This window comes from Ambystoma mexicanum, chromosome 8 (assembly GCF_040938575.1).
Source record: "Ambystoma mexicanum isolate Mex_15411 chromosome 8, UKY_AmexF1_1, whole genome shotgun sequence".
NCBI classification, from domain to species: domain Eukaryota; kingdom Metazoa; phylum Chordata; class Amphibia; order Caudata; family Ambystomatidae; genus Ambystoma; species Ambystoma mexicanum.
This window is the reverse complement of record NC_090929.1, coordinates 1108975452-1109002459: the sequence shown is the minus strand read 5'-3', so window position 1 is coordinate 1109002459 and position 27008 is coordinate 1108975452. Positions and strand designations below refer to the sequence as shown.

Sequence of the window (27008 nt, the reverse complement as noted above, 5' to 3'; positions counted from 1 at the left end):
CTGTATTTACTAATTTCAGTGTACAGCTCATATTACCCCTCTTAAGATATGCCTGGCTGCCCAGTCACTCTACCACCCTGCGTATTACAGGCCTTTGTTAAAAGGTGGATTACATAATGCCAAGAGAGAGGTCTTGTAAAGTCCTGCACCTTTTGAACTCTACAAATTCTTACCTAACGTAGGAAGTATCCACAAGAACTTTGATTTCTTCTGCTTTGCAACTTTAAACCTGATACGAACTGCTTTTTAGCAAGGGTTGCGTTTTTGACTTTAAAGGACTGGCTGTGCTAAGAAACTGCCTCTAGAACCTGAAGGTCTACTCGGATAATACTACAACTCTTTTCCTCCCCAAAAATCACCATCTTAGATGTGTATGTAGACTAACTGCAATTACCATATTGTGTGGGTGCGCAGTATTACCGATAGACCTGTCTAACTCCTCTAACAATTGTATGCTTTCAGCCACTACCAACTATGAAGTGACCTTTTGAAAGTATTGAAAGGTATACCTATGTGTGATGGTTTAATGTGCTAAGTATTTAATAGTGACACGTGTGTAAATATATATGTTTTAATATACATTTAAGTGTAAGTGTTTCTTTGTAATTTATGTACTTTGTTCAGTGTACTTGCCTAAAGCTTGCATCTTCGTTTTATGATAAGCCTGACTGCTCTGCCACTCTACCAAGGCTCGGAGTTAGTACAGACTGATACCAAGAGTGGGGCGGGTGGGGGAATCTGTAAACCACTGCTTACTAAAGTCTTACTGTCAGTAGAACTTTAGGAAAACTCCCCTAACATAAGGTAAGCAGGACTTTGCACCCAATGGGGAGTGGGCATGCAAGCGAGATGGATATCGGCACCCTGAACTCCCAGAAATGTGGAAACTGTCCTAGGCGACATTCCCTTGCTTTGGAACACTTGTCTCATAGTGGTCATCGGGTTATGGGTCCCAACAGTTTGGGGGCGGGGGAAGTGGTGGAGTGATGGCAACCACATACAGAGGTTCTGTCTCATGAAGAAGACAGCCACCAATGACTTTCTTAATGCACACCTTGAATTAACCCCGCTTAGGAGACACTCAGTAGCTCAGAGGCTGGGCTTTGGGCTCCTTCTGGTGAACGTCAGCACAGCAGGTTTCCAGAGTCGCAGCCGAGCCCTGTGGATGCTTCAAAGAGTTTCAGCTTGGAAATTACGAGCTATGAGTTAAGCCAGAAAGGATTCCTAGCAGTGGGGCAAAGTTTGATCTGGAGATTGCAGAAGAAATTAAAGTATCTGTGCTCCGGTGACAAGAGGAAGGTGATGAACCTCGAGCAGGACAGCTGACTGGTTAGTCCCACCAGTCATAGGGATGGAGGCAATGCCGGTCGACGTTCACAAACGCTCGAGAGTTGGCTTAGCTAATGGCGATTCCTGCAGCATCCTTCAGTCGTAGTCTTCAGCGCCAGTGGGTAGATTTGGTTTCGGGGGCAGATTGCCTCATTTTATCCTGAATTTTGGTTTGTGGGTCATCCCAGACCTCCAATAAGGGAGCTTGTGACATTCACACTTGGAGGTGCCTGTCCAATAGCAGACAGCCAGTCCCCCTGAATCTGCTTAGCAACAGCCATGCCTATTTGAAAAAATGTGGATTGGGGGTGAACAGTCCCCCCTCATCTTCCTGCAAGCTCATGCACACAGGAGAACCATTGCAGCTTAAGGCCTCCAAGGTGCATGGAGAGAGAACCCTCTACCACTATGCAAGGTTGGGCGGCCAACAAAGACCATGCCATCTTGCATTGGTTGGGGCGATGTCTTTTTGAGTATATGGTACATTATCGCTGCTATACAGTCAAACTACAATATTTCATATGCAAAAAGGGAAGACCAATTTCTGCCACCAGCCTGTTCAGAGGATGCCTGGGAAAGTATGTTACTTTGGACGACAAAAAGGAGTCTGTCCCCACAGCACTCCATGTAAGGTTTGTGCTTCAAAGGGAAAATCGCACATGTCATAAAGATGTCAGTTTCTGCAGTGGTAGACACATGGGCTACCCAGTGCACCCAAAGTGACACAGAAAAGAATTCCTAGGCGACCCTGGCAGCACATCACATAGGGTGTGGGTGCTGTCCGAGGTAAACATAGATGCCCATAACAAAGGGGAAGAATTACAAAACAAATCTGAACAGCTTGCTTTGCCTGATGCTTAACATAACCTATCAGTATCTTTTTCCTGGGAGATGGTGCAGATTTGTATAGTTCCTTTGTTATATTAGGTTTTCTTCTCATTTCCTGTCCTCTTTTGTTTGACAGGCCACAATTCAGATGGGAAGTTTATCGCCCGTGCCAACCGGATAGAGTTCGATTGTGAGCAGATACCTCGCCGTGTCCCCATTTTTATTGAAAAAACACGCGATGGTCAGGTGCTGCCGATCACTAATGTGGTTGTGCGGGATGTTGTCTGTGGTACCAGTCATACGGTGAGACTCCAGTCTGGAGAGTGACACACTTACTAACACAGGAGCTTGTTGGCATGTTTTGAAAATCCCTGGACTCTGTACTTACAAGCACTCTATATTAACCAGTGAAAGAATTTCATAGTTTGTACTAACCTTTAAGCAAGGTTCTTCAAAACAGTCCAGTGAAGCTGACCATATTGCATCCACATCTTTTTAGCATGCGGACATGTAATAGTAACGCATAGTCCAGTGTATTTATCTGACCTCTTGCGTTCATCTGTGTGCAATGTTATGTTCATGCCAGTTTGCAAACTATAAACATGCTTAATTTTGCAATTGTCTTAAGCCATGCCATTTCTTATTATACACTGGCAGATCTGGAAAGTATTTATTAGCATAATGTGGCAGTGCCACACACAAAATCAATAGTAACTGCCTGCTAAGATTTCCGTCTCCCATCCTAATAGACACCAGATCCCTCCACAAAACTGTACATTAAACACTGCATGCCAAACGCCCTAGAACGTGACCTCAAAGCACATGACCTGCAAATGTTGACCCAACTCTATCAAGTGTTTAGTTTGGGGGGTTAACACGAAGGGTATGAAACCTTTTTGTCCTAGGGTTTACTCTGTAATTCTATGTACTGGCCTATTCTGCATGTACATTAACCTGTAGCCTCAGTAGAAGAGCAAGTGCTCGAAACACGTGTCAGGCTACCTTCTTGGGAAATAAACATATACCAACTGCAATTTATATTGTGTGTGCGTGCAGTGTGTCTGTAAAATCAACTTGGTTCTTACTTTTTCCTACTGTTGTGTGTTTTTACCGCGGGCTGCGTTCGCAGCCACGGTAAGGCACCCATGGGTTCCCATTTCCTCAAAATGGTCCCGGTCTTCTTTTTTTGCCATTTTCTGGTCGAACAATCCTTGAGATTTACTCTGCGCGCCATACCAGGTTTGGTCCATTTGTTAGTTTTGTCTTTGGCAGGGTTCACTGGTGAAGCCCGCCTCTGGCCCCAGCGTGTCTGGCAGGGCAGGAAGCGAGGGAGGTGCCCGAAACTCCCTGTGCTTAGTCTCCTTGGTTACAGGAATGCACCCAAAGGTGATTGGCCACTGGCTGCCCTTGGAGGCCAGCCACCCTGCTGTCTGAGTGACAGCCCGGCTGCAAATGAATGGGAATGACTTGCATAAAAGGCGGTCTTTTGCAAGGAAGGCAGTCGACCACTGGACGAAGGAACCGAAGAAAGAAACTGGAAGAGCATCTTGCTTCACCTCCTGGACCGTTGGTTTGCCCGGTGAAGCCCTGCTGCAGTGCTGAAGCTCCTATTTCGACATCGACTAGAGAAGCCCCGAAAGGATGACTTCTCCCCTTGGGTTGGTGGGACCAATCGACCCCAAGACGAACTCTACTGAAACTCCTCTCTGCTGGCTGTACTACCATTGCTGCTGCAGGAACTGAGTGCCAGGGGACAGGAACACCAAAATGGAGTGCATAATTTTTAAGCTGGACCCGAGCTCCAGAAAGATCCTCCAAACTCCCTTGAAGCAGGTCTGACCAAGCCTGAGCCACTGCAATAGAGCTGGACCCCAGAAGCAAGGAAAGCCCACAAGGTGTCAAAGAACCGTGGTGGTGCTATTTGCGAGTAGCTGAAACAGCGAAGAGCCGCTGATCTGTTGGCACCCATTGCTGCCACCGACCTTCAAATCGAGTGCAGGAGTCCCCAGCCGTCCTTCTTGTCCCCACGACTGAGGCTCAGGAACAACAGGATCTGCAGGAACCACAGGAGGAACAGAAGCCAGCTGGAACCATTTCTTCAGGCCTAAGGTATTGTGAGCTAAGGAGTGCTTACCTCTGAGCTTGCTTGCTTTCAGTTCAGACTTGCATTTGATGCCCTTTGCAGAGTTGCTTGCAGCTTTGCCCTTCACAAGCCTCCCGGCTTGTGGCCCAACAGTGATTTCTTCTTACAACAATACTCTTTAACATTTTGCAAGAATTTTACTCGCCTTCAAGAAGTGCCTCAGCTCCCCTAAACTTTGTTCAAGTGAGATTGGTTGTACTGGCTCTCTGAAAGACTCTTCTTACCCTCTGACTTTGTGTTTAACTATCCCTCCAAAAAGTCATACATACTTTACTTGCATAGCTGCGAAAGGGTTAATCTACTTTGCATTGGGGGGTTCAAAAGTGCTTACCTGTTTGAGAAACTTGTTAACCATTGTTTCATTCCCTAAACTTTTCCCTTTTGCCACAACGTTGGTATTACAATTTAAGTGTGAAAAGTGATATATTAATGTCCAGTGTCCTAGCAGTTGAAGTCGCCTCATGGTGTAGGAAACTGTGTGCCATCCCAAAGGGGTATCTACTTAATTTATTGAACTGAAGGAGTGTATTTTAAAGTGTATTTTTGTTTCCAATTGCTCGCTGCTAAAGAAGGCTTTTTGTTTAAAACAGACCGTTGAATTAATTATTTAATTAAGAAATCTCGAGTATAAGTGTTGTTTGAATACTTGTCACTGTTGCAACCTTACAGCTCATATTGACCCCTCTTGAGATAGGCCTGGCTGCTCAGTCGCTCTACCAACCTGTGGACTACAGACTTATACCAAAGGTTGGGTTACCTATTGCCAGGAGGACAAGGCTGGTGTAGTCTCCCACAGGGTTACTACATAAAATCTTGCTTAACAGTGACTATTCCTGCCCTGGTAAGTGTGGGTTACCCAGTGCACCCAAAACAAAGCAAAAGGGCCGTTGGGGCCCCTGGCAGCACACCAATAGTCTGTGGGGTGCTACCATAGGAAAACATGGACAAACTTGATGAAAAACAGTGGTCCCCACTGGAACCTTAACAAGGTCTTTGTCCTCCAAAATTGAGTGAATGGAAGAGGAGAGTGAGGATAAACAAATGCTCATTCTCCAGCATGGGGTCTGGCACGGATTCACATGCTCATGAATATTCCCTGTCGTCAGGCTGGGAATCCTCAGTAAAAGAAAAACCGTTTCACTATCACTTAAAAACGGTTTTTCTCCTTTAAACCAATCGCTGTCCTCTGGGTCATACTGCCCGCATCCAATGACCATCCTCTCTCTAAGCCCCTCCTCTGTATTTGTATTGCTTTATTTGTAAAGCACGCCTGGCCAGAGGGTATCTTAGGTTACAGGAACAAAATAAAAATGCAGTTGCAGAGCATAAAGTGCAATGACAAATAATTACATGAAGATTTACAAAAGATATATACAATGGCAGGCACGTAGTGCGAGGTTACTTGCAAGTTATTACAGATTATGAATGAATTACGTGTTGAATTGAATCTACAATACATCGATACATGAAGGATCAAAGACAGGGCAAGGAGCAGGGCATGAGCAGAGTAGTACTAGTGATGGTGTGGCTTATTGGGCAGGTCTTGAGCAAGGAGCCATGATTTGGCTTTATTCTTGAAGGCAGGGAACGAGGGTTCTAATTTGAGTGTAGTAGGCAGAGAGTTGCAAAGTTTTGCTGAGAGGAACGGGAAACTGGCGTCCCCAGATTTCTGTAGTTTGAATCTGGGAATGGAAAGGCAGTGTGTTTGAGCTGATCTTAAGTGTCGGACAGAGGTGTGTAGGGAGATCCGGCATGCCAGGTAGTGGGGTGCTGTGTTAGCAAGGCATTTGTGTATGAGGGCGATGGATTTGAGCGAGACTGTGTGCTACGGAAAGCCAGTGTAGCTCGCGTCGAGTATCAGATATTTGTTGGTTTCTAGGGATGTTCAAGGCGGCTCTGATAGCATTATTTTGGGTGACCTAGAGCTTGCAGAGGTTATGTTGGCTGTTCCCAAGATACAGGGTGTTGCATTAGTCTAGCTTGGCCATGATTAACGTTCTAGCAAGTATAATGCAGTTAGTAGTGGTAAGGAAGGGGCGGCAAGCTGTAATGAGCTTACATGTGTAAGCAGAGGCAGATGTCACAGCATTGGTTTGTCTCACAAGGGTTAAGGAGGAGTCAAGGTAAATGCCAAGACTTTTAGTGACATTGGAGACCTTGATGGTATTGCCGTCAATAATGAAGGTTTTGAAAGTGTGGTTAAGTTTGCTAAGTCGGTTAGGTGAGCCAAGGATGAAGAGCTCAGTCTTGTCGTCGTTGAGGCAAAGCTCATGTTGAGCCATCCAGGCCTGGATGACCTGATACACGTCGTTTAGGGCTTTAGTGTCTGCAGTGTGATCACTCGTGATAGGTACGATTTTGATTATCTGGGTGTCGTCAGCGTAATTCGTGTTTGTGACACCCAGATAGTCAAGGATGTCAAATAGAGGTTTTGTGAACACATTGTAGAGCGTGGGTGACACACAAGAACCTTGGGGGACCCCGCAGAGAACTCGGGATGGTTCGGTGGCAGCTGTAGGTGAGAAAACCCTCATGGATCTATTAGCCAAAAATGTACTGATCCAAGAAGTAGCATTGTCGGGGAAGTGGGCAGACTATTTAAGGTGTTGACACAAGATTTGGTGGTTCACAAGGTCTAACTCGAGTTTGCTCTGGGAGTTGTTTGTACATTTTTCTTTTTTTGACGGAAAAGGTGGAATTTTTGTTTCAAAGGGAGAAATTGGAGAAGCTGCAGACGGAGGAGAAGGCGGCCGAACCAGTCAAGCAGGCCCAATTGGCACAGGCTAAGAATTCATCTACAATAGTTGGTGACAGCTGCGCTCTCGAACGCTAAGTGAGTGGACCCTATGAAGTTAGCCCCGCAGCTCAGAGTATCTTTACACCCTAGGCGCAAGACTGCCTCAGTGACTTTGGCAAAGTCTGCGGGAGCGCCAGAAGGGAGGAAACAGCCTCACACCCTTATTTCCGCCACACATGGTGGGGCGGAGGTTAGGGGGGTGCCTAAACAGCCCTCCCAGGCTGTGACACAAGCCATAGAGTTAGGCAGAATTGCATGCCGTACCTTCTGGGACCACCACCTACAATTAGGACTAAAGGTGTAAGCAAAACAACCTTTGGTAGAAGTCTGTATTACACAGTTTTTAGTAGCGACCGGAGCAGCCAGGCTTATCTCAAGAGGGAATGTGAGCAGTAAAAGATGTTACACAGAGGTCTTACAATCACAGTGGTTCAAGTAGATACTTACACTCAGGGTTTCTTGGTAAAACACTTATTTATTACCCAGTCATTTAGAAAACATTCGCTAGAAGGAGGCAACTTAATATCATACACACACACACTTCAGTACCAAACCAATCAGTTTCTGAGTAAATTCGGCTCCCCTGAAATAGGAGCAAAATGGTATTTCATTCACTTTTATTAGGAGTACAAAGGCACAAGTAAATAAAATAGATCACAAATACTTTCTTAGGCAGTGCAAATAATTTTTGTTCACTAGAGGACTCTATTCAGTTCAATAGGCCTAGGCCAAAGTCAATGGGCTAGTGTCTTGGATAAGAAAGAGCAATTCTTTGTCATGATGCCCGCTCCCGGGGAGCCGGTTCAAGCCCTGCGTCCCCCGAAAGCGGACATCCAGTCCCCAAGGAAAGACCCAGCAACCCCATATAGGGGCCCTTTGGACAGTGTCCTGGCGCCTATGGCGCCAGGCTCATAAAAGACACAAGTCCTGGCGCCATAGGCGCCAGGCTCATTATGGGAGTGCTTGGGTGCACTTACCTGATGCAGACCATGCTGCAGGATCCCGGCCTCCTTGAGGCCTGAAAGGAACTACTTTACCTGTGGGACTAATTTACCATCCGGGCGTGGTCGGGGAAGGATACATACCTGATTGGAGGAAGGATACATACCTGGAACTTCTTCCAAGGCTATTTAAACCCCACCCGAACAGCCACACGTGCTTCGCGTGGTTCTGCATCTAGCAGCTGGACGCTCACCGTGTCTGCTCCTGCATCCTGACAGCATCGTGGATCACCTGCAAAGGAAGAGAAGAAGAGAACAGAAGAAGGAAAAGTCCTTACCTGCTAAATCCGCATCCCGGAGACATCTCGCCGACAATCCTGAAAAGGAAGACTTTTATTTAAAAGCTCATCGCGTGGATCGCTGCAGCGCCGCATTCCACTCACCTTTACAGGGCGCCTCCATGTTAAGCAGCGATCATCCGGATTCGCAGTCACGCCCCAGCGCCGAGGGAGAAAAAGGCAAGAACAAAAGGTGAGAGAGAGAGAAGGGAATAAGGAAAGCTAAATCTCCATGTTAAGACTTACCTGTTGATTCATTCCCTCTTCATTTCGGGTCCGTGCCGCATCCTGGCATTTCCGGACCCTGGCCCTTAAGGGGAAAAAAGGACATCAGCGTTAATGAGCGAATGAAAAGACATTACCAAAAAACGCTCATTAAAGACTTACCTGATTTCTGCAAGGATTTCACCTCTCATCTCGGGTCGGTGCCTGTACCCCGGCATTCCGTACCCCGGCCCCTATGGGGAAAAAGACACTAGCATTAGTACATTAATGCATGAACACAAGGGGGAACCTCTTATCAAAAAAAACTTACCTGGAAGCCAAGCAAGTTTGGTTCTCACCAATCCGAAAATCCAGTGAAGTAACTGGATACCAACGCGCCTCTGCATCAGAAGCAGGATGGAGAGTTCGTCCTTCCAGACCCTAAGGTGAGGTGCTACGGGGAATCACAGAAGGGTTTCGAGGAGGGTGAGAGGGGAAAGTGGGAGACCGATTGCATTACCCCGCAGACAGTTAATCCCCTATTTTCGCCTACAGAAGGATACTTCTGCGAGCCAGACAAGCCAGATTTGGGGGCCCGGTCCAGTCCGTCTTCCGAACCCTGCGCATCACCTTAGAAGAGGTCACAGCAGCGCGAACCAGGCCAGCGCCTCCGTGGGAGTCAGGTGAGCGTTACATTCTTGTAGTAAACAGTGAAGTCTTTACCAAAGTTCTCAAAAGTAGTTTGTATGAAAGAGAATCATATGTTGGGTCACAAGCTGATTAGGCCTGCAAGTTGGGGAAAGTTTCACCAACTTTCACCGCGAGAGGTAAGATCTCTCAATCGGGTTGGCACAGTACCTTAATATGAAGAAAAGATGCAGCTAAAGACGTTGGTTCCTAGCGGTTCTGCAGCATTGGATCGTTCATGGATTCACATGCTTAGAATGTTCCCCGTCGACAGACTGGGAACCCTCGCTACACTTATAAAGCCGTTTCCCATAGGAAAACTTTCGACACTTTTGTGTCCTAATTATGTCGTTTTTGGGGCCGCCCACGCATGCCCCACTAGGACGTAGCGGTATAAATGCCCCTCCCCCCGTGGCTCCCTTCAGATTTCAACCGTCTCCAAAGTAGTGGGAGCACCTCGTGTAGTCTATTTTGTGCTGTTGGAGTTTTGTACTGATGTCGGGAAAAGCGCTGTTCCGCCCGTGCGCTACGTGCGGGTTGAAGAAAGTGTATGAGGGGGACGGGCATATGGATTGCATATATTGTCTACACCCTCATCATTCGGCAGACAAGTGCGACATATGTAAGGGCTTCTCCCAGAAGATTCTTAGAGATCGAAGTCGGTGACTAGTGGCATGGTTAAACGATGGAGCGGGGGCATACCCGCCTTCGGAGGTAGACTCCACACGCAGCGTGGCCTCAGCGTCAAAATCTTCAGGGGCCCCGCGCCGCTCGACATCGTCGGAACCCCCGGTGAAGAAATCGCGACCGGCGGAGAAGGAATCATCGAGAAGCCATTCTAAGGATTCCTCGTCGAAGAAAGCCTTGTCATCCTCATCTTCGACGAAGAAAGACCAAGTAAAAGTCAAAATCCTCCTCGGGCGATCACCATAGATCGACCTCGAGTCGAGAAGCGTAGGTCAAGTTCGGAAACGGCGGGAACGCCTCAGGGACCTACATGACCACCACCGTCGACGGCAGGGCAGTCGTCGACCCCTTCTCTGCCACTGACACAATTGGTCTCAACTATTCTTGGACCGCAGATGGTGACGACGGGGCCAGCTTTAGCCTCGTCGACGGAGATTCCACAAGAGGCGTGGCGACCAGAAGTATTCAACCCGGTTTTGCCAGAGACCCTACTGCAGCAATAGGCGGCCTTGTCGGTGTCCTCGGGAGATGAGGATGTGAGAGTAGCTGGCCCTGCAGACCTCGGGTTACAAGGAATTACCAGGCCTCCTTCCGGGGGAGCCAGCATTCCAAGGTCTACCCCTCTTCTCAATCCGCAGTCACGCTTGTCGCTGGAGGTTTTATCTACGTCAGACTTTGTTGAAGACACTGGACGAGAGGCTACCTCAAGCAACTCAGGCCAGGTCGGCCATCGACAAACCGTGCCCGTCTCGTCGGCCACCTCAATCAACCCCCCCCCGCAGTGCCAGCGGGTGAAGACCTCTCAGCTGCACGCCACGAGGAGGGAGAACTGATAGATTCAGGCTCGGACAGGAGAACCTTATCGGATGTCTCACTCTCCCCCTCCAGGGATCCAACCTGGGAGTCTGAGGTGGAATTAGAAACCCCGAGAAGCCCGGCTCAGCCGTCTCCCCCGGACGACATTGGGTCATTTCACGCCATGATGGCCAAAGCGTGTACAGAATTCGGGTTGGCCCAGGAACAGGAGAGAAAGGACTGCTTTCTTTTCGACCACATGGGAAAGAGAAGGTGGTCGGTGTTCTCGGTACCCATCCTGGATCATGTGTGGCAGGAGGGGTTACAGACCATGCGTCGCCCTTTCTCGGAACCGGCAATAAAAGGTCGCCTGGAGAAAATATTTAAGGCCCCAGAAGCTACCCCCAAGTGTCTGTCCTCCCAACCAACCTCTGACTCGGTGATGTCAGCGGCGGCGTGAGAAAGGCGAGGGTCCAGCACAAGTGCACGACCCCCCTGGAAAGTGAGGCCAGAAGACAGGATGCCTTTGGCAAAAAAGTGCTGTCGGTAGGAGCAACCACAGTGAAAGCGGCCAACTCTCTGGCTATAGTAGCCAGATACGACAGAGATGTGGCATCGAATGGCACCTATGTTGGAGCATCTTCCGGAAGAACATCGTAAGGCGGCGATGTTACTCGTCAGGGAAGGTGACGAGGCCTCCAATCATGCCATAAACATTGCGGTGGACCTCGCAGAATCTGGGTTTAAACAGGTGAATAACGGTGTGGTTCTACAAAGGCAAGCATGACTAAAATGCACCAACTTTAGACCAGAGGTGCAATACAAGGTGCAGGATATGCCCTTTGAGGGAGACCTTCTGTTTGGCGAAGGTGGACGAGGCCCTGAAGGGCTTGAAGGAGGACTCGGACACAGCGCGTTCCTTGGGTGCCCTCCAGAGTGGTCGAAGTTTCAGGTCTCAGCATGCGGGCGAGATACAAATGGGAAGAGCAGTCTTACGCCATCTGTTTCAATAAGGTAAACCCTTTTCAGGAAGGGTCTGTACTTATTTTAGCATATGTATATATGGACGTATATATGTTTCTGATGTTTGTTAATCTGCTTAGAATCACATGCTGTGCAAAGGACCGACATCCAGTGGTCACTGCGGAGTATTGCATTTTGTTTTTCGTAGTCGAAAAGGGGACGTCGACAAGGTGTGTCTGTAACACTATCCCTATAGTGACGTGCGTTGTACCCACAATCCCTCACGCGTCGAGGTCCCTCAGATTGTTTTTTTCCGCCCAGATACTGGTCGCCTTTACGCGGAGCTCCTCGAGAGACATTGCAGATTTCATCTCCTCGACCTTTGGTCGTTTTCCTATATAATATAAAACATATCGATCCTCCCCTCGACGCTGTTGGAAGCTTCTCCGCCGAGCAAGATCTTCGACGGAGGGGATGAGCGGAGGAGATCCTTCGGCGTTGCCGAACACGTGGCCTGGCCTCGCAGGCCAAATACAGTAGGGAGAGTGGGGGTCGTGGGACATCTCTAATTCTTTTCTGAGAATGCCTTTCCTTTTCCCCTTCCTTTCCCTTGGGGTGGTTATCACGTTTTATTGCCTCAGCTATGGAGAGGACACCCTTTAGGTTTTGCCCGCTTTGCAAGGGCAAGTTTACTTGGAAGGACAAGCATTCACGGTGTAACCACTGCTTGCCCCTCGATCACAAGGAGGAGGGTTGCACGGCTTGTCGGCTTCTTAAACCGAAGACTCTAAAAGACCGTAGGGTCAAAAGGTGGGCGGCCTACGCTATGTCGAAGGCCGACGCCCCACCCACCGTCGCTACCTCCGACAGTGACGAGGAATGTGATACCACGACCTCCGCTACGGAAGTCGAAAACCCCCCTAGAGAGCGCACACGCGCTTCGTCGTCTCTCCCCGGCCCCGACGGGCTCGGCTCACGCCCTGCTTATGGGGATGAACACCCCGGCGACACTGACGCACACAAGACCACACATAAGCACACAACCCATGGCTCTTCTTTGCCGAAGGCAAAGAGAGCATCAGCGCCCAAGGAGACGCAGGTTTCACCGGCGGCCTCCTCGGACCGTTCGGGTTCGAAGCCCCTCTCGCAACCGCAGCCGCGACCAGCGACTGGGCTTTCGGCAAAGAAGGGCGCCGCCCCCAAATCATCGGCCGGAGCGCATCAGCAGAAAGCGCATGCCGCCGTAGAGCGTTCGACACCCATAACGTCGAAACCACAGCTACCCGCGGACAAACGAGTCGCTGAGAGCTTGGCGAGGATCGTGGTAGCCGACGCCCAAAAGCGTACGCCGAAAGACACGTCGAGCGCTACGCAAAGGTCGAAAGACACACCGGAAGGCTTTTCGGATGGCGACGGGACACTTTCCTCGACGCTATGGGAGAGATCGAGCCGTGTTCAGCTACAAGACACGTCGATCCCTACCCTTTCAAATGGTACCCCCACAACTGGGAGCGGTACCAACGGAGCTTGGATTGTCGCGCCAACCTTACCAGACAACTGGCAGGAGGCACAACTCCTGCAGTGACTTTCTACTTGCACCCCCATCTTGGGCCAGTAGAAGTGCATGGATTCCCCTTGCTGGTCCAGCAGATTAACAAACATCAGAAGACAATGCATTACTTACCGTAAAAGCATTTCTGATGGTTGTATCTGCTTAGATTCACATGCGCCCACCCTTCCTCCCCGCTCGGATGGAAGGAACATAGACATCTTCTATATTTCTCTCTTTTCTGTACTCACTCACGTCTAGAAGGCTCCCTCAGGGCAGAAAAATACAAACAGAGGGACCTCGACGCGTGAGGGATTGTGGGTACAACGCACGTCACTATAGGGATAGTGTTACAGACACGCCTTGTCGACGTCCCCTTTTCGACTACGAAAAACAAAATGCAATACTCCGCAGTGACCACTGGATGTCGGACCTATGCACAGCATGTGAATCTAAGCAGATACAACCATCAGAAATGCTTTTACGGTAAGTAATGCATTGTCTTCTGATGTTTGTTAATCTGCTTAGAATCAAATGCTGTGCATAGTCCGACATCCAGTGGTCACTGCGGAGTATTGCATTTTGTTTTTCGTAGTCGAAAAGGACGTCAACAAGGCGTGTCTGTAACACTATCCCTATAGTGACGTGCGTTGTACCCACAATCCCTCAAGCGTCGAGGTCCCTCAGATTGTTTTTTTCCGCCCAGTTATTGGTCGCCTCTATGCGGAGCTCCTCGAGAGACATTGCAAAATGATTTCTTCGACCCTTGGTCGTTTATTATTATTAATATCTAACACATAGATCCCTCCCTCGACGAAGCTGCAAGCTGTTTCTCCACCGAGCAGGATCTTTGACAGAAGGACGAGCAGAGGAGATCCTTCGGCGTCGCCGAACACGTGGCCTGGCCTCGCCGGCCTTACACAGTAGGGAGAGTGGGGTTGTGTGATCTTTTCTTTTCACTCCGAGAATGCCTTTCTCTTTCCCCTCCCTCTCTTTCGAGGTCGTAATCACACTTCTTGCCCTCAGCTATGGAGAGGACGCCCTTTAGGTTTTGCCCACTTTGCAAAGGCAAATATACCTGGAAGGACAAGCACAAACGGTGCAACCGTTGCTTGCCCCTCGATCACAAGGAGGACGGCTGTGCGGCCTGTAAATTACTTAAGCCCAAAACGATAAAGGACCGCAGGGTCAAAAGGTGGGCGGCCTATGGCATGTCTAGGTCAGATTCCTCGCCCGCTGCCGCCCAATGTGACGAGGACAGTGATTACACGGCCTCCGTAACGGAGGTTGTAGACCTCTCGAGGGAGCGTTCACGCTCCTCTTCGTCCGTCCCCGACAAGCCCAGCTCACGCCCAGTTTATGGGGGATGAACACCCCAGCGACAAGGACGCACACAAGAAATCACCATTAACACATACCCCACGGCACGCATTCGTCAAAGACGAAGGCAGCCATAGCGCCAACGGAGGCGCCGGGCCCACCGGCGTCTTCCGCCGACCGTAAGGGTCGCCAGCCCTTCCCGCGACAGGCGACCGGGCACTCTGGAAATAAGGGCGCTAACCCCAAACCCTCAGGCGGCGACGCGCCTCGTAAGAGTGCGCACGTTGCCAGTAAAGACTCGACGGTACCTAGCGCGACGGCGAGCGATCCCTTGGCAGACTGAATGATCGCCGAAAGCCTCGCACGTATATCTTCTAAGGACGGCCAGAGACGGACGACAAGTGACACGCCAAAAAACGCGCACAAGGCCAAAGAAACGCCGAAGGCGCCGGAAAGTAGGCTGGGACAGCTCCCACCGTCGACGGAAAGCCCTAGCCTGCCAGAACACTTCTCAGAAGGCGAAGGCACCTTATCTTCGACGCTATGGCACAGATCTAGGCGAATACAAGGAGAAGAAACTCCTTTTTCACTTCCAGACTGCTCTGGCCTACCTTAGTGGACCTTAGAGAAGTTCCAGTCCTGTATGGACAAGTTAGACAGATTCATGGCCATTCCAGAAAATAGGACACCTAAAAGACCTAGGGAGGTACTCCTAGAAAGTCCAAGGGCTAAATACCCGAAGTTGTTCTATAGCCCCTTTCAGGAGGATATGAACTCTTACGACCTCACCGAAGAAGACACTCACTTCCAGGAAGGAGAGGAGTTCATTAATGATGAAAACCAACAAGAGGGAGAAGGCTTCCATGAGGACACTAACATAAGTGAGGAAGGGTACGAAGAAGACCCAGGTGAGGGTAACTCAAATCCCTGGCAGTCACCATCAGGGTCTACAGAGCCAGACATTATAGACATCAGGTCTCCTCAGACCACACCAGTTAGGAACCCTTCGCCTGTTGACGATCAGCCCACCTTTAACGCGCTGCTGAGGAAGGCAGCAGCACATTTTGAGGTCGAAACTGGGGAGGTCACCCCAGACACTGACTTTGTGGAAAGGATTATCAAAGAAAAACCCCCCACCAGCCAAACCATTCCAATACTCGCCTCTGTTAAGAGACGAATCAACCCTTCACTGGCCACCCCTGCACTAGTAACAGGGGTTAATCCAAGAATCGAAAAATTGTTCTCAACCTCTCAATCAGACCCACTATATATTAAGGGTCACTCAATCCCGGACTCCTTAGTGGTGACTAACACTAGGAAAAGGGCTGGGGTTCCACTGTCTACCAGCGAGGCACCCCCGGATAAAGAGGGGAAAAAGCTTTATGCCCCAGCCAAAAGAATTACCACCTCAGCAGTGTTCTCAACTAGAATTGCCAATAATAACACATTGCTGGCAAGCTACGCTGATGCGCAATGGGGAAAGTTTAAGCAGGACATCGAGGAAGTCCCTGAACCCCTAAAAACTAGATTGCTGGCTACAGTTAATGAAGGGTCTCTGGTAACCAATGCATCGTTAAGAATACCCTCGATGCAGCGGAAACAGCTGGCCGCTCTTTGGTACAGGGAAATCTTCTGAAGCGCCACGTCTGGCTTCGCAATTCCGGGTTTAAGGCGGAAACGCAAGCGGCGCTCATTAACAAGCCTACTGAAGAGTCTAACCTCTTTGGAAAGGCAGTGGACGACGCACTGGGAAATGCGAAAAAAGAATTTGATACCATAAAGACCTTGGACCAAATCTCAAAGCCCGCTAACAGGCGGGGATTTGGCAACAAGCGTTCTTTTCGTGGCCAACGCCAGCAACAGAATCAACAACTTCAATATTCTGCCAACAACTACCAAAGTAATAGTGGCCAGTACAATCAGAGAGGTCAACAGTGGCAAGGGGGGAGGCCGGGGTTCCACCCTAGAGGCTCCCAAGCCACCAACACCAAGTGACGCGAAGATTCGGGTCCCCTCCCATGCATCGCCGGTCGGGGGCCGGTTAGCCTCCTTTCTTCCAGCATGGGAGGGAATAACATCAGACCGCTGGGTACTATCCACCGTAGCCCGTGGCTACTGTATAGAGTTCAACAGTTCCCCAACATACAGACCCCCGAGGGGACGATGCATGACACCAGAACACCTCGCCATCCTTCTCCAAGAAGTGGACCAGCTACTGGAAAAAGGAGCTATAGAGGTCGTGCCTCTATCTCAGGTAACAGAAGGTATTTATTCAGTCTACTTCCTTGTACCCAAAAAGGATCTAACCATGCGCCCTGTATTAGATCTGCGCCCAGCGAACAAGTTTGTCAAACCCCAAAAGTTTCGTATGGTGACCTTACAGGAAGTGATCCCACTGCTATCACAAGGAGATTACATGACAACACTGGACATGAAAGATGCATACTTTCATATTTTAATGTTGCCAGCGCACAGAAAATACCTCAGGTTCATGATAGAGGGCAAACACTACCAGTTCAGAGTGCTACCCTTCGGCATAGCATCTGCACCAAGGGTATTCACGAAGGTCCTGGCAGTGGCAGCGGCCCACCTGCGCAGGTTATCCATCCCAGTGTACCCTTACCTCGACGACTGGCTCATAACAGGGGATTCCTACGAGACATGCTTCTCAAACACCAAAAAGACTGTAGACCTTTTGTTCCAACTGGGCTTCTCCATCAACGAGAAGAAGTCCAGCTTAGACCCCAGCCAAGTCAAACAATTCCTAGGGGCTCTAATTCGAACAAAGGACGGCCTTGTCTTCCCCTCCAACGAGAGGGTCCATAACATGCTGTTTCAGATCCCCCAATATGTGGCAGGTCGGGAGGTGACGGTGCGCAAAGCGATGCGCTTGCTAGGAATGATAGCGTCATGTATTTATTTGGTACCTCACGCGCGCCTGCGCATAAGCCCAATGCAAGAGTGGCTCAACAGCCAGTGGTGTCAGGCCAGCGGACAATGGGACGATCTAGTGGTGGTCTTGCAGGCCTTGGTTCTCTTGCTACGGTGGTGGACAAAGGAAAACCTGGTAAGAGGGAAACCCTTTGCCACACCCGCAGTGGAAGCCACTCTAACCAAAGACGCATCCCTCACAGGATGGGGGGGCTCACCTATCCCATCAGACTGCTCACGGAGTGTGGACTCCGAGCGTAGCATCCAAGCACATAAACCTACTGGAGCTACTGGCCGTGTTCAAGGCACTAAAATCCTTCCAGGAACACCTACAAGGGAAGACAGTGATGGTCCTTACGAACAGCACCACAGCCATGTATTACCTCAACAAGCAAGGGGGCACCCACTCTCCAGGACTGTCCAAGCTGTCCCAGAATATCTGGAAGTGGGCTCTCAAACACAACATGTTCCTACTGTCGCAACATGTACCAGGGGAACTCAATATGCTAGCAGACGAACTCAGCAGAGACTTCCCTCTGCCCTCAGAGTACGAATGGCAGTTGCACAAAGACATCGTCTTCGGCGTCTTCACACAATGGGATTCCCAGAAATAGACCTGTTCGCAACTCTGGATAACTCACAATGCCAAGATTACGCCTCCAGGTACCCCCAGAACCAATCCAAGGGGAACGGTGTATCGATTCCATGGTCAGGGAAATTTGCTTAAGCCTTTCCCCCGACTCCCCTTCTCAACAAGATTGTGCACAAGATGCACCAGGAACAAGTTACCATGATACTAGTGGCCCCTATGTGGGCCCGGCAGCCATGGTTCGCTCACTTGATGGAGATGTCTCTATCTCCCCCAGTGAAACTTCCCTGCCCGCACAACATGCTGTCACAGGACTCTGCATCCATGCCCTCAGACCATGAATTTAGCAGCCTGGCTCCTGAGATCATAGAATTTGGACACTTACAACTCCCACAGAGATGCATGGACATCCTCAGGGAGGCTAGAAAGCCCAACACTCGTCACTGTTATTCTAGCAAATGGAAGAGATTTGTCATCTGGTGTAGAGGAAGAAGCATCGACCCAGTTGACTGCTCCCCCACGCACATTGTCCTGTACCTGACCCATTTACTGGACTCAGGTCTAGTGTTCAATTCCATTAAAGTCCACCTAGCGGCACTTTCTCCAGCAGGTGTTCTGGCATGGATTCACATGCTCATGAATATTCCCCGTCAGGCTGGGAATCCTCGGTAAAGAAAAAACCAGTATCAGTTTCGTTTCGGATCTGTCTTTCGTAGTAATAACCAATCACTGGTCTCTGCGTCATACTGACCACAGCCAATGACTGCCCTCTACCTAAGCACCGCCTCTGGCAGCCATCTTCAGATTTTTACCGCACGTTCATGTGTTGGGATCCTCGTGCTATTGCTCTCGAGCGTTAGTGCTATTTTTTTCACGTTTTCTCTCAAAAACTTCATTTTTTCGGTCTAAAGAGCCTCAAGCTCCACCGACTCTCCATCCGATCAACGGGGACCCGTGTCGGATTCGTCTGCGCCCCTCAAGGGTGAAGATTTCGTCGAGCTACGCTTTTGGAGGACTCCAGAAGTTTCTCAGGCCCGGTCATGGCCCAGGAGAAGGGAAGCTCGACGCCCGGAAAGCTGTTCAGGGTCTGCCCTGGATGCCAGCTGCAGAACGTCTTCAAGGAGGACGAACACTCTTTTTGTCTTTACTGCCTACATGAGGACAAGACGCAAGTGGAGAAGGACTGTGCGTTTTGCGGCAACATGTCGGAGCGGACCATGAAGGACCGCCATCAACGTCTCGCCAACTGGCTGGAAGGGAAGAGCCCGTCCGGCGAGAAGAAGAGGAAGAAATCCGAGCGGTCTTCTAAGACCTTTGAGGACGCCCCGGCGACGGGGGTCCAACATAAGGCCAAGCACTGCGAGTCCGCTGGCACCGGGAGCGCCGAACGGTCGGGCTCTACGGGCGCCAGGCTGGGCGCACCCTCCCCGGCACCATCAACCACGAGCCAACGCTCTGGGTCGGGTAAGAGGAAGGCCGAGCACCCGGCGAGGCTCCTAGAGAGGCCCCGGTCGAGCTCAAAGGCGGAGGGGGAGCGAGGCACTGTCCCCCCCCTCAAGGATAAGGCGGTGAGCGCACCTAAGGTGGTGAAGGCCTTAATCCATCCGGCCAAGCCCTCTATCGAGTCTGTCGCGGCGGCCCTGGCTCAGCCTGTGGAGGCTACGCCAGTGGTGGCGACCTCGGGGCTCAGAGTCTCCCTGCCACCTCGGAGGGAGTCCTCTTTTGTGCCCATCGATAGGACCCCCGTGAAATCCCCCGTGGGGAAGAAAAAGGGGGGGGCAGGGCGTCGTCGTAGATTCGGCCTCAACCTCTGAGGAGGAGCTGGGCGAAGTCTTAAGCCTCGGCGTGGAAGAAGACCGGCCCGTCGGGATGGATCCCAACGCAGGTGACGACATCGTCGAGGGTACCGACGGGGCCCCTGATCGCCCGTCGGATTCCCCTCTGCCAGCGCCGCGAGACAGCTCGGCGGCCATTTTGTTGGCTATACAGTCCTTATGCTCAGAGATAAGGACGAGACTACCGTTGCCGACGGAACCTCTCCCGTCGGGGGACCCAGAACCGGGACCTTCTGGGGTTCCCCCTACCAAGAAAAGAAGGATCCACCCTCCTCCTCCTTTTCAGCCGTCGCGCCCCTTCCAGCCCTCCTCCCCGTCCACCCGAGGGGATGATACGGGGACTGACACGGCAGCGACGGGTACGGACGACGAGGTATACGACGAGGATGTACCGTCGTCGCCTCCCACCAGGGCTTCTCCGCCCGACGAGATTGGATCGTTCCACTCCATGATCGCCAGGGCATCCGAGCTTTTCCAACTCTGCCCTGAGGAGAAGAAGGAGGAAGGTTTCCTTTATCAGCGGCGCGAGGCCAAGAGGAAGACGGTCCTCGCAGTGCCTCTATTGGACGACATTTGGGATGAGGGCCTCACCCTCCTCAAGAACCCTTCCACGACGCCAGCTAGAAGAGACCGGTACGAGAAAAAGTACCGGGTCCCGGACACGGCCCCCCTGTGCCTCCGGGCGCAGCCTACCCCGGACTCCGTCTCCGCGGCGGCCAGGAAAAAAGCAGGGGGGGGTGCGGCCTCCACATCGACTTCCCCACCGGACGGCGAGGGAAAGAAATTGGACGCTATGGGACGCAGAGTCATCTCGTCTGCAGCGACGACGATTAAAGCTGCCAACGCCTTGGCTATCGTGGCCCGATACGACAGGGAGCTCTGGTACAAACTGGCTCCCCTGCTGGACTTCTTGCCGGACGACAAGAGGGCAGAGGCCCTGGAGATCCTGCAGGAAGGTGAGGTGGCTTCGGACCACGCCATTACCGTTGCGACGGACATCGCCGACACTGGGTTCCGCCAGTTGGGCAACGGCGTTTGCCTTAGGCGGCGTGGATGGCTCAAGGCTACGGACTTCCGTCAAGACGTTCAGACCAGAGTCCTGGACATGCCCTTCGATGGTAACAACCTGTTTGGGAAAACAGTTGATGATTCCCTTCAGGCCATTAAAGCGGACACCGAGACGGCCCGGGCCCTTGGAGTTCTGCAACAACGACGGACGCCCTTTCGGAGCAGCAGAGGCAAGGGCGCCTCCAAAGGTTCCGGCGGCGGTTTCTCCTCCTACCGTCAAGCGGCCCGCTCGTCGTCTCAGGAGGCCTACAGAGGACGAGGCAAGTCTGGCGGTCCCCGCCGTCGTCGCCAAGGACAAGGCGGCAAAGCCTCGTCGAAGCAGGATTGAACCGGCCGTGGGGTCGGGCCCCCACCGAAGCACCCCGGTGGGAGGCCAGCTGGCGAGCTTCGTCAGCGTGTGGGAGTCCATCTCCACCGACCGTTGGGTGCTGGACGCCTTGGCCCGGGGCCACGCGCTCGAGTTTCAAAGAAAGTGTCCGCGCGTCCCCCCCGTGGCCAGGAAAGAACTTCACGTCCCTCAACTTCTCCTGGCGATGCTCAGGAAGGGTGCCATTGAACTCGTCCCAAAGAGGCTTCGGGGCTCCGGAGTTTACTCGAGATACTTCCTCGTGAAGAAGAAGACGGGGGGGGGGGGGGGGGGATGGCGCCCCATCCTGGACCTGCGACGTCTGAACAAGTTCATCAAGGCGCAAAAGTTCCGGATGGTCACCCTCCAGCACGTCTTGGGTCAGCTGGAGGAAGGAGACTTCCTGTCGTCGTTGGATTTGGAGGATGCCTACTTCCATATTCCCATCCTGAAGGGGCACCGAAAATTCCTCAGGTTTGTGGTCCAAGGGCATCATTACCAGTTCAAAGCCCTCCCCTTCGGACTACGGTCGGCACCCAGGGCGTTCACCAAGTGCCTCGCACCGGTGGCGTCGCAGCTCGCCGCGAAGGGATCCACGTCTACCCCTACCTGGACGACTGGCTCATCCGAGCCAAGACGAGGGAGCTCGCCATGGTTCACACGGCAAGGACCGTCCAACTTCTCACGGACCTGGGATTCTCCGTGAACTACGCCAAATCCCACCTGGTACCCGCGCAAGACGCTCTGTTTCTGGGAGCGAGGCTCAACACAGTGTCCCTTCTGGCCTCCCCGTCGGAGGAGAGGACCAGGACCATACTGGGCAAGGTGCAGCGGATGTTGGTGGCCGACGCGGCCAAGGTGAGGTCCATCAAGTCCCTCCTCGGAATGATGTCTTCCTGCATCTACCTCATTCCCATGTGCAGGCTCCGGATGCGCCCGTTGCAGGAGTTCCTGGACGCGCGCTGGATCCAAACGACGGGCAGATTCGAGGAAAGGATCACACTCGACGAGAGTTTCCGACGAGCGATCCGGTGGTGGGGCACCCGCGCGCATCTGACGGCGGGCATGGACTTCCAGACCCCAGCCCACCAGGAGACGGTGACCACGGATGCCTCCCTGGAAGGGTGGGGAGCGCACACCGAAAATCTGCACGCAAGAGGCCTTTGGCTCCCGACGGAGAAATCCTTACATATCAACGTCCTGGAGCTCAGTGCAGTGTTTTGGGCCCTCAGGTCCTTCCTTCCGTCCCTCAAGGGCAAGGTGGCGAGGATCTTCACCGACAACACCACCACCATGTTTTACATCAGGAAACAGGGCGGAACCAGGTCCCCAGCACTGTCCAAGGAGGCGCAGGACCTGTGGCATTGGGCAGTCGCCCAAGGGATGTTTCTGGTGCCGTTTCATCTGGCAGGGATAAAAAACACCATCGCCGACTCACTCAGCAGGGAGCTGCGCTCGTGCCACGAGTGGGAACTACGGCAGGATCTAGTGGATCGCCTCTTCCGACGGTGGGGCACACCCCAGATCGACCTGTTCGCGACGGCGACGAACTCCAAGTGCCGGAGGTTCGCCAGCAGGTTTCCCCAGGCGAGGAGCATGGGCGATGCTTTCTCGTTCCCCTGGGAGGGCCTGTTCCTCTACGCGTTCCCTCCTTTGCCACTGCTAATCCGGCTCGTCAACCAGCTCAAGAGGTCACGGTGCAGGATGATCCTCGTCGCACCTGCGTGGCCGAGGCAGATATGGTTCCCGGACCTTCTGGACTTGTCAGCGTCCCCGCCAATCAAGCTGCCGGTGGACGCGGATCTGCTCTCCAGGGAAGGAGGCGCCATCCTCCACCACGACCCGAAATCGCTGAACTTGCAGGCCTGGCACCTGCAGCGCTAGAGTTTGGAGGATATGACATACCGGCCGACTGCAGAGAGGTTCTTGCAAAGGCCAGGGCGTCCTCGACTCTTAAATGCTACGGACACAAATGGAAGAGGTTCTCTGTCTGGTGCCACGCACAGAAGATTAACCCTCTACGGATTACGGCTCCCCAAGTACTGCCGTACCTGCTGACGCTGGCCAAAGCTGGGCTGGCACACGCCTCCATCAAGATTCATCTTGCTGCGATCTCCCGATACACCAGAACCACGGGGCGGACGTCCTTGTGGTCTCATCGTCTGGTGAAAGAGTTCATGAAGGGACTGTTCAGATCGTTCCCGCCGGTGAAGGCTCCGGCCCCGGCGTGGGTGCTCAACGTGGTGCTGACCAAGCTCATGGGACCTCGGTTCGAGCCTCTGCACTCGGCCCCGTTGAAGTTTCTGTCGTGGAAAACAGCGTTTCTTGTGGCCATCACCTCCGCACGACGGGTGGGAGAGATCCAGGCCCTTTCCTGCAAGGCCCCGTACTTGACTTTTCACGACACGAGGGTAGTGCTCAGGACGCACCCCTCCTTCATGCCCAAGGTACCGTCGGACTTCCACCTCAACGAACCCTTGGTGTTGCCTGTATTCTTCCTGTCGCCTTCGTCGCCGGCTGAAAGGACTTTGCACTCGCTGGATGTGGCTAGAGCGCTGAAGTTCTACGTGGACCGCACGAAGTGTTTTCGGAAGACGTCACAACTCTTTGTGAACTTTGGACCTGTCAATCAGGGGAAGGCTCTCTCGAAGGCTTCCATTTCCAGATGGCTCTCCGGCTGTATCATGTACTGTCATCGGTTGGCAAACCGACCGCTGCCTGGCCGTCCGAGAGCCCATTCCACCAGAGCGATCGCAGCTACCACGGCGTTCCTTTCTGGTGTGCCCCTGCTGGACATATGCAGGGCTGCTACGTGGAGGTCGACGCACACCTTCACGAAGTTCTACTGCGTCGATCGGGATTCCAGGGAGGAGTCCAGGGTCGGCCAAGCAGTGCTGCGCAACCTGTTCGCCTGAGGTGAGCCTGGTGGGGAGGTAAGATGCCTAATGTTGAGTTTGATGCAATGCTTAATGTTGAGCCTTTGCCACCTCCCGTGGTTGTGCATGTGTGTACTGCTATGTATTCTTTATTCATGAGCATGTGAATCCATGCCAGACCCCATGCTGGAGAAGGAACAAGTTACTTACCTGTAACTGTTGTTCTCCAGCATGGGTCTGGCATGGATTCACATGCGAACCCTCCTGCCTACCCCTCTGCGGCTCTTCACTTGGTCATACTGCCACTTCATGTGCTTCCAAATCTGAAGATGGCTGCCAGAGGCGGTGCTTAGGTAGAGGGCAGTCATTGGCTGTGGTCAGTATGACGCAGAGACCAGTGATTGGTTATTACTACGAAAGACAGATCAGAAACGAAACTGATACTGGTTTTTTCTTTACCGAGGATTCCCAGCCTGACGACGGGGAATATTCATGAGCATGTGAATCCATGCCAGACCCATGCTGGAGAACAACAGTTACAGGTAAGTAACTTGTTCCTTCTGCATACACCACTTCCCAGCTTAGTGTCGTGATGGAAAGTCCCAGTTATCAAAGCCTTCATGGAGGGAGTAAAGAGAATACACCCTCTGATAGCAAACCCAGCTCCCGGCTGGGACCTGAATGTGGTACTTACCAGACTCCTGGGCTCACCCTTTGAACCCATGCACAAAGCAACTCTTAAAGACCTCACTCTTAAAACCGCTTTCCTAATAGCTATCGCCTCCATTAGGAGAGTAAGTGAACTACAGGCTCTTTCTGTTTTAGACCCCTTTGTAGCAATTCACAAAGATAAAGTGGTTCTACGCACGCACCCAAGGTTTGCACCGAAATTCATCTCACAATTCCATGTAAACCAGTCAATAGAACTACCAACATTCTTTCAAAACCCTTCCAATTCGGGAGAAAAATGTCTGCATACACTTGATGTGCGTAGAGCTGTCATGTTCTACATGGAAAGAACCAGACCACTGAGAAAGACTAATCCGTTTTGTCTCGGTGGCAGCAGGAAGAGAAGGAGATGCAGTTTCATAATCCACTATATCTAGATGGATTGTTCAATGCATCACTCTGTTTCTCTCTTGCTAAGAGAGAACTACCCTTCAAGCCAAGAGCACATTCTACTCGAGGCACTGGGGCATCCATAGCATTCATTGCAAATGTTCCCCTTGAGTCCTTCTGCAAAGCGGCAACCTGGAGTTCTGTGCACACCTTTACAAAACACTGTCTAGATGCACACGCTAGATCTGACTCCCAGGTGGGACAGGCAGTATTAAGACATCTTTTCTCTATTGTTCCTTCTCATAACCCACTGCCAACTCTACTGCTCGCTAGTCTATGCACAGCATGCGATTCTAAGCAGATTAACAAAAATCAGAAGACGATGCATTACTTACCGTAAAAGCATGTCTGATGGTTGTATCTGCTTAGATTCACATGCGCCCACCCTTCCTCCCGGCTCGGATGGAAGGAACATACACCTTTCTAAATCGCTCTTTTCTGTACTCACTCACGTATAGAAGGCTCCCTCAGGGCAGAAAAAATACAAGCAGAGGGACCTCGACGCGTAAGGGATTGTGGGTACAACGCACTTCACTATAGGGATAGTGTTACAGACACGCCTTGTCGACGTCCCCTTTTCGACTACGAAAAACAAAATGCAATACTCCGCAGTGACCACTGGATGTCGGACTATGCACAGCATGTGAATCTAAGCAGATGCAACCATCAGAAATGCTTTTACGGTAAGTAATGCACTGTCATATGTACATAGATATTGATATGTGCATGTACTTTTGTACATTTGCGTATTTATAAGTTGGCAATTTTACGTAAGCATGGTTCGGTATACGTTTGCTTAGGAGGGTGCCGGATTGCATTCACGCCTCCCCTTTTCAGGATCACTGCTGTATATTCTATTCTAAGCATGTGAATCCTTGAAAGATCCAATGCTGGAGAAGGGAATAGTTTCTTACCTGTAACTCCATTTCTCCAGCATTGGTATCTTTCATGGATTCACATGCGCCCGCCGGCCTCCCCGGAATGCAATCTACTTGTATAACTATGTTTTCACCCCATTCTGCTTTGAAGGGGTCGAAATCTGAAGGGAGCTGCGGGGGCGGGGCATTTATACCGCTACGTCCTAGTGGGGCATGCGTGGACGGCCCCAAAAACGACGTAGATAGGACACAAAAGTGTCTGAAGTTTTCCTATGGGAAACGGCTTTGTAAGTGTACCGAGGGTTCCCAGTCTGTCGACAGGGAATATTCTAAGCATGTGAATCCATGAAAGATACCAATGCTGGAGAAATGGAGTTGCAGGTAAGAAACTATTCCCTTCCTGCAGATCTCGCTGTTCCTGGGTCTCAGTCGTGGGGACAAGAGGGAGGACATCGGGGGGGAGGGGGGATTCTTGCACTACACGGGATTGTCGGAAAACGCTGACAAAATGGAGTCACTTCAGTTCGAGTAGCTGTTCATCAAGCACACAAGCTGGTGTCCTCCCCCCTGGTTAATCCTAACCAGCTCCGAGAATGGTTTCCAGGTGGCTTACGAGTTGATTGGTCCCACCAACTCAAAGGAAGAAGTCGTCCTTGAACGGGCTTCTCTGTTGAGGTGAACTTGGCAATTCGGACCTGCAGCAGGGCTTCACCGGGCAAACCAAGGGTCCAGGAGTTACAGCAGCCGTCCTTTTCCAGCTCGTCTTCGGTTCTTTCGTTCCAGTG

At 51.5% G+C, this 27008-nt stretch overlaps 1 protein-coding gene across 2 annotated transcripts in view; it reads left to right on the top strand.

Moving 5' to 3' along the window:
- The window catches only part of RCC2 (regulator of chromosome condensation 2), a 613770-nt gene that overhangs the window by 376692 nt on the left and 210070 nt on the right, over window positions 1–27008 (top strand). For both annotated transcript variants that reach the window (XM_069611136.1, XM_069611137.1), the window contains exon 8: window positions 2294–2460. In XM_069611136.1, the coding sequence (XP_069467237.1) occupies window positions 2294–2460 (167 nt within the window). The remainder of the gene's footprint in view (window positions 1–2293; window positions 2461–27008) is intronic.